Here is a 6,651-nt window from a genome sequence, read left to right as displayed (position 1 = left end):
AAATTCATGCTAGTGTCAAAATTTTCAATCACTGGTTTCATTGGTGAGTGCAGCAAATAATTTTATGTGCCCTCTTTAAAAAAAAAAAGTTTGAAATGTAATCTGACAAATAGAAGCAGTCTGTTCAAATCAACCAAACCCAAACTGAAGTTATGACAGCTGGCATAGGAATTTTAGTCCAAAGAGTTCAAGTGCGGCAAAGCCATAAGCAACTGAAAATTGTATCTTAGAACAGTAAGGGTCTGACAACTCTACAGCAAATAGTATCCTATTTAGTAAGTAGCTTTACTGAAGTGGTTCACCGGATTTTATTAGTTTGCCTTAAAATTTAGTAGCACATCTAGTACTACTAGTTGGTAGTAAAACCTCGAATTCAGTTTGTTCTGTGGCCTTGCGTTAACCTTACTCTCTCTGTCGCTATATTCTTCATCTGTAGATAAAAACCAAGTGTAACTTTTAATGTTGCATATTTTAAGGGCTGACACTATAGCTGCTTTTCTTCCTAGAAATTCATGACACCAGGTAAAATTCATGATAGAAAGAGTTAAAGGCTAATCATCTAGCACTCTCTGTATTACGTTACAGATTCCATCTGGGGAACAGACCCATGTTTCCTTTGCATGGACAGCAGAGCATGACTAATGGTCTGTTAGGCTCTCACCTGAGAAGGCACTGGCTTGCAATGCCGAGGCACACCCCAAAACTGAGAACTTTCCTGTGTAACTCCTCTAGAGTAATGCCAGAGACTTTACAGAAAGACTGTAATAGATTATTTTATTATTTACAAAATACAACAAATTTTAAATAATTTGAAATATCAGCATCTCTGCAAATGGAGACAATTCACTAACAAGTAGAGCAACAGTTCTGGCTATGCATGCAGTGCCTGTCTTCCAGGAGTTGCAAAATGCAGGCAAAAAATACTATGTCAATCACATAGACAAAGAAGAGAAATTACAGAGATTAAACAGCTTTGATAGATTGAAAATGGCTGTAATGGTAAGGACAGTATTTTAACCATATGATTTACCACTGGATTTCCTTATTAATAAAATGTTATTTTCATATGCTTTTCAACACCTATTCCATATACTCTTCATGAACTGTTATTTGTCTCCCAGTACCACAGGCTCCTTAAGGATCTGAAGTCTTTTCTACTCTTATGCAGAGCTAGTTTTGGACAGAACGAGAGTGATGCAGAAGTGTTAGTAGACTGATAGGCAATGACAAACATACCACATAAATTTAGAACAGATAATGTACAGATTTCTGCAGTACAAAATTAACCATGGTTGTATGTACTGCTGCTGGACACTGAAAGACATGCAGGGAACAATAATGTTGAAAAGCTAAAATAGAAATTAAAGTTGGCTTGTGCATTAGACTTGAAAAATTAGGTACAATTTTCATTACTATCAGTACAGACAGAAATTGCCTGCACATACAATCCCACTTACATTCCTGCAAAGCGTACATCAGTTCTTTTCAAAACTGAAACAAAACTCAAGTCTGAAAGTTCTTAATCCTAAAGCAGAAGACGTCAACAAAAAATACAGATAATCCTGACAACAAAGCTAGAATAGAATCAGGACAAGCAGTTAAATAATGAGCTTCTGCAAAGTTTTTCTAGATACTCATTCGGTTGGGTTCTTTGAGTCCTGTCCCTAGGGTCTACCTGAAATCACGTGAACAGCTGTCACCTTGTCTCATCTACTCGTAGGCTGTAGTTCACTGCTGAAACGACCGGCAACCTTAATTTTCAGCACAGAACTAGCCTATAACCACCAGAGGCCACTGCTGTTCTTTGCCTTTTCCCTGCCTGTAGCTGGGCTGTAGTGAGCAGTCAGCTCACTGGAAACCCAGGCAAGGGTCACAGCAGATTCAGTCCTCCTTTCCATATTTATGCTCCAATGATGCACTTCTGCAGAGAAAATTAAATACAGTACACTTTTCACTGGCAGACAGAATAAGAAATTATCTAAATATTGCTTACCCAACCTTCGCCTTCGGGAAGAAATGAAACCTTGCATTCCAAAAACCTGATTTCATTCTTTGATATGGTTAAATTTGGTAGCTAAAGGCAAGTTTTTAGATGTAGTTTAATTAGGTATCTGACAGGCATTTAACTTAGAACTGCTGAAAAAAATAGCTCCAAACATTTGCAAAAGATAAATGATTTAACAAAGTGATAATTAACATTCAACGATGAGAAAACTATTAACTAATGTTTTGCTACTATAGCTTACAGGTATCAGTACCCAGACTGCCCTACTGTTTTGATCAGTGACCTGAAGTACCGGCTTAATGCTATTTGCAGTGACTACAGAAAGTGACATTAATGTAATAAATGAGGACAGGGTCATCCAGCTTCCTTAACTAAGCCTACATCGTATTAAATGTGTTTTAATACAGGCTACTGAAACACTATATGGTTTGAAATAAAGAAACCGGCCAGATGCTACCCGTATGGGATGGGGCGAGATAAAAAGGGATATTCTGGAAAGCAGAGAGAACTTCAGCATTTTAACAGTTGAGCAACTAAGCAGCTGCAACTGGTTCAGCAAGAAGTGGGTTATGGATCAATCTTTGGGTGAAAGACGAGCAGACAAAAGTAAAAAAAAAAAAAAAAAAGGTAGTTTTATCACTGTAGGCAGTATTCTCATAGCAGTTCCCTTCATATAGAAATATACCCATTTTAAAAGGGTATTTAAAAATTAAAAGGCACAGAAAGAAAATGTAGAAAGGTTTGGAATCTTAAAATAGGTCAAACTATTGAGATAATGACAAAAGATTAATCAAAAGTGTTTTGCATTGAAAGTAGTTTTTATTTAGCAAGAAAGAGGTGTAATAAAAATCTCATTTTAGAAGCTGAAGCCGTACGAATTCAAGGATGACATACAGCAGTGCCTTTGGAGGCAGTGAAAGCCACGAAGCACTGGAACAAGCTATCAGTAAAAACACCTCCATCTTCACTGACACCTTTCCAGAGGGCTCACTTCCACCGCACACAAGTTACAGGTGACAGAATTAAGTATTATGGCTTATGATATCCAAAACCCGCTATTAAATGATCCATGACACCCCCCGCCCCCCCGATCTCCTCACGCCGTACGTGACTCAGGAAGGTCACACACCGGCCGGCGCTCAGGCAGCAAACCCCGCCAGCCCTGACCGGGCTGCGTGCTGGAGGCAAACGCCTTTCCGAGGCCGGGGTGAGCCCCACGTCCGCCCCGCACACCTTTTGCACCTCTCGGGCTAAAACCGGGATTCACGGAGGGCGCAGGAGGGGAAGAAGCAGGGAAGGATCGCCCCGCGGGAACGGCGCCGCCGCGGCTTTGGCCGAGCCCGGCCTGAGGCCGCCCCGCCTGTTTCTGGGCTCTGAAAGGGAAACTTCAGCCGTCCTGCTGCAGCGACACGCACGCAGACCCGCCACGCCGCTTCGTACGGTCGGAAGGACTGGGGGCCCCGAAGAGGTCGGGCACAGCTCCGCTCCGCCGAGGCCCGGCGCGTCCCTCCCGCCCACCCCGGCACCCTCCGCTGCCCACCGCGCATGCGCGGCCCTACCCGGGCGGCCCAACCCTCCGCCGGCCCAGGCGCGCCCCTCAGCCGCCGCCCGCGCATGCGCACCAAACCCCGCCACCGCCCCTCCGCGGCCTCTGCCCCGCCGCCGTGTCCCCCCCTCGCGCTCACTGCGCCTGCGCCGCCCGGCCTTGCCGTGAGTTCGCCTCTTCCCCGCTCGCCCTTCTCCTCCACCGCCACCCCCCGCCCCGCACCGCCACGGCGGGCCTGTGTGCGCCTGCGCCAGCCCGGCCTGGCCTGGCCCGCTCCCGCCGCGCCGAGTCCCCGGCGGCCCGTGTGTAGGGCCGGGTTGGCGCTCTCGTCCCCGCCCCCTCGTCCCCCTTCACCAACCGCCGCTTCCTCCGCCGTTGCCAAGTGTGTGTGTGTGTGCGCGCTGGGGCGGGAGGGGGGGGGTGGGGGGAGGGAGGGGGCAGCCATGCCGAGGGGGCGGCCTCCCAAGCCCAGCAGGGAGACTAGCAAGGCCGGCACCGAGTCAGGTAAACAGCGCGGCCGGGTGAGCGCGATCCGCGCCCGGGGGTGGAAGCGCGGGAGCCGCGAGAAGGCGAAAAGCCTCCGCGGGCTCCGCATATAGTCCCCGGATATGGGGGAGGAAGGCCGGGTCTATTGTGCGAGTGTATAGGCGAGAGGGCGGAGGGGAGGGGAGGGAGCCTGGCCCGGCCCTGCGGAATGATACCGAGCGGGCAGCGCCCGCCGCCCCACACGGCGCGGCGGCGGCAGCGGTGGGGGGAGCCGGGCCGGCACGTCAGGCCCCGCCGCCTGCCAGCAGCCTCTCGCCTCCCTCTCGGGGAGCGGCGGCTGTAATGGCCCCTCACCCACCCGGGGGAGGTGGTCGCGGCGCGGCCGTTGCCTTCGCTTGCGGCCCCGTCGTGGGGCGGCGGTGAGGCTGCCGCCGGAGAAGCGTTTCTCGGCCCAGGGCTGCGGCCTTGCCTTCCTGTTCCTCCCGGCGCGCCCCCGGCCGCGGTGCGGGCGCTGCGCGAACAGATGCCGGCGCCGGGCTGGCTGGAGCTGGGGAGGGCCGGAGGAAGAGCCCGGCTGGGCTTGCGGCAGCCGGCACGGGAGGGCTCCCCGGTCCTTCCGCCGCTCTTTTTCTTCCCCTCGCACTGCCTCCCCTCCCCCAGGGCCAAATTAATGAGAGCTTCGAATAAAGGATGATAAACGAGTGAAAATCAGATTCAACTCTTCCATCTGTCTGATTACAAGAAGGAGGTCTTTCTTTTTTTGAGGAGTTAAAAAACATGTTTGTTGTTTTCTTTGTGAGTATATGTATGAAAAAGAACGTTTCCTTCCCAAGCATATATTAATCTGTCTCACGCTTCAATTTTTGAATTTTTGCTTGCGTTTAGCGTCGTTGATGGCTAGAGGATACTTCAGGGCAGGATGGGTTTGATGGGCTTGAGTTTTTTTGACAGCAATTTTTAGCTAGTGAATTTTATGGCTCTTTTGTGTAGTTCATTCCTGCTGATGTCACTAAGGATCTGTGAGCAGTATCTGAATAAAGCCCACAAAGTGCACAAATACTGCTTTTCGAGTAGACCCGAAACCCTTGTCAGTGACTTCTCTTTCAGCACAGACATGTAGCAGTAGATTTTTAAATTTTTTTTTCAGATAGAATGGGGAGAGATTTCATAAAATATGAGAATACCGTGGTTATTTCAGTAATGAAAAGTCAACTAATATTTTCAGTGTATATTTAGAACGTCTGTATTTCTGAATGCTTGCAGATGAGCTGCGGCTCTTCAGGAGGAGTGTGTAGGTGAGCCTTCTGTAGAATACTTTTTGTAGAATTGAAACATGCTGTCAGGAAAAAAGAATGATGCTGTGCTGTTACCTGAGTGTTGGGAAATTGGGTAAAATGCTTTCTCCAGTATAGAAAGCCAAATGGGCCACAGGTTCCTACCAGAAGCTTTTATTATTTTTTTTTGTTGTTGTTGGAGCCATTGATCTCAGCTTTTGAACACTAATAAGTATATAAAGAAGGTCTGTTGGCTATTAGCAGTTTTGGAAGCTGAGGCTTTTTTAAAAGTTTAACTAAAATGTCTACTTAATTCTCTAGTAGTTCTTGCAAGGGTACATGTGTATCATGTACATGTAATAATGGCACGATGTATGAATGAGAAAAAGATCAAGACTGAGACAAGCTGTTCACAAAAAGTGCCTAGTAGCTGTATCCCTTTGCTTGTAGTTGGACCTTGATCTTAGACCCTTCCTATGGTAAGAGGCTCTGCTGACAGGACTTACTGTGAGTTTGATCGTGTTTTGTGGTTTTCATGTATTTAATTTTTTAAAAATAAATTTTCTAATTAATGAAACTGTTTCATAGAGGTAGTTTGATTTTAGACAGCAGTTTAGAATTACAGGGTCTAGGGCTACTACAGGGATTCAGAGACTTCTGCAGTCTGCAGTTGCAAGGGCTCTGCCCTGTATAGGCAAATATTGTGGGTTCTGGAGTCTTCAGTCCTTGAGATTTCAGCAGTTTGGGAAAATGGCAAAGTCAGTGTTGACAAGCGTCACTTTTTTCCTACCCTTATATGTGACTAAAAGGTCATGAATGAAGCAGCTCTGGCTGAGCAGGACAGCTTGAATCCGGAAATTTATGTTCTCAGGACATTTGGCTGTTTGTCCCATTCAGATACAACCTGACAGACTTTGAAAAACGGTTGTGAATTCCTTAGGCTTCACTTTTAGCAGGAAGAATTTTATTTAGAAAATAGCTATTTACAGAAATAAATTTCATATCTTTTACTTAGGAAATTGAATGTTTTTAGGTAGTGTTCATGTTTAGTGTGACCCTCAGAATTCCTACAACCCTGGTATGCTTGTCTTTCATGGAAGAGAAGTGTTGCTCTCTGTAGTTGTACGGTCTGTATGCTTATGGTAATACAGCTTTGGAAGAAAATAAAGGTGAATCAGTAATGTTTTGTTGTGCAGCTTCCTTAGACTTCTTTAACCACTATGCATGTCAAATACTAGAACATGTTCTCTGTTCTAGGAAAATTAAACATATTAGGTAAAAACCTGAACTCTAGAACTTTTTTTTGCATTGGTAGAGTTTTCCCGAAAATGTCTTGTGAT

General features: G+C 46.4%; 1 protein-coding gene across 6 annotated transcripts in view; it reads left to right on the top strand.

The window, feature by feature from the left end:
• The first annotated feature begins 3,992 nt into the window (after positions 1-3,992).
• The window catches only part of ZNF236 (zinc finger protein 236), a 96,393-nt gene continuing 93,734 nt past the window's right edge, over positions 3,993-6,651 (top strand). For all 6 annotated transcript variants that reach the window (XR_012629922.1, XM_074877031.1, XM_074877063.1 and 3 more), the window contains exon 1: positions 3,993-4,055. Coding sequence is in view for 5 of the 6 variants with exons in the window: in XM_074877031.1 (XP_074733132.1) it covers positions 3,995-4,055 (61 nt within the window). In the remaining variant the exon portion in view is untranslated. The remainder of the gene's footprint in view (positions 4,056-6,651) is intronic.

This window comes from Strix uralensis, chromosome 1 (assembly GCF_047716275.1).
Source record: "Strix uralensis isolate ZFMK-TIS-50842 chromosome 1, bStrUra1, whole genome shotgun sequence".
Classification (NCBI taxonomy): domain Eukaryota; kingdom Metazoa; phylum Chordata; class Aves; order Strigiformes; family Strigidae; genus Strix; species Strix uralensis.
The sequence above is the reverse complement of the archived record's forward strand: the minus strand, read 5'-3'. Positions and strand labels throughout refer to the sequence as shown.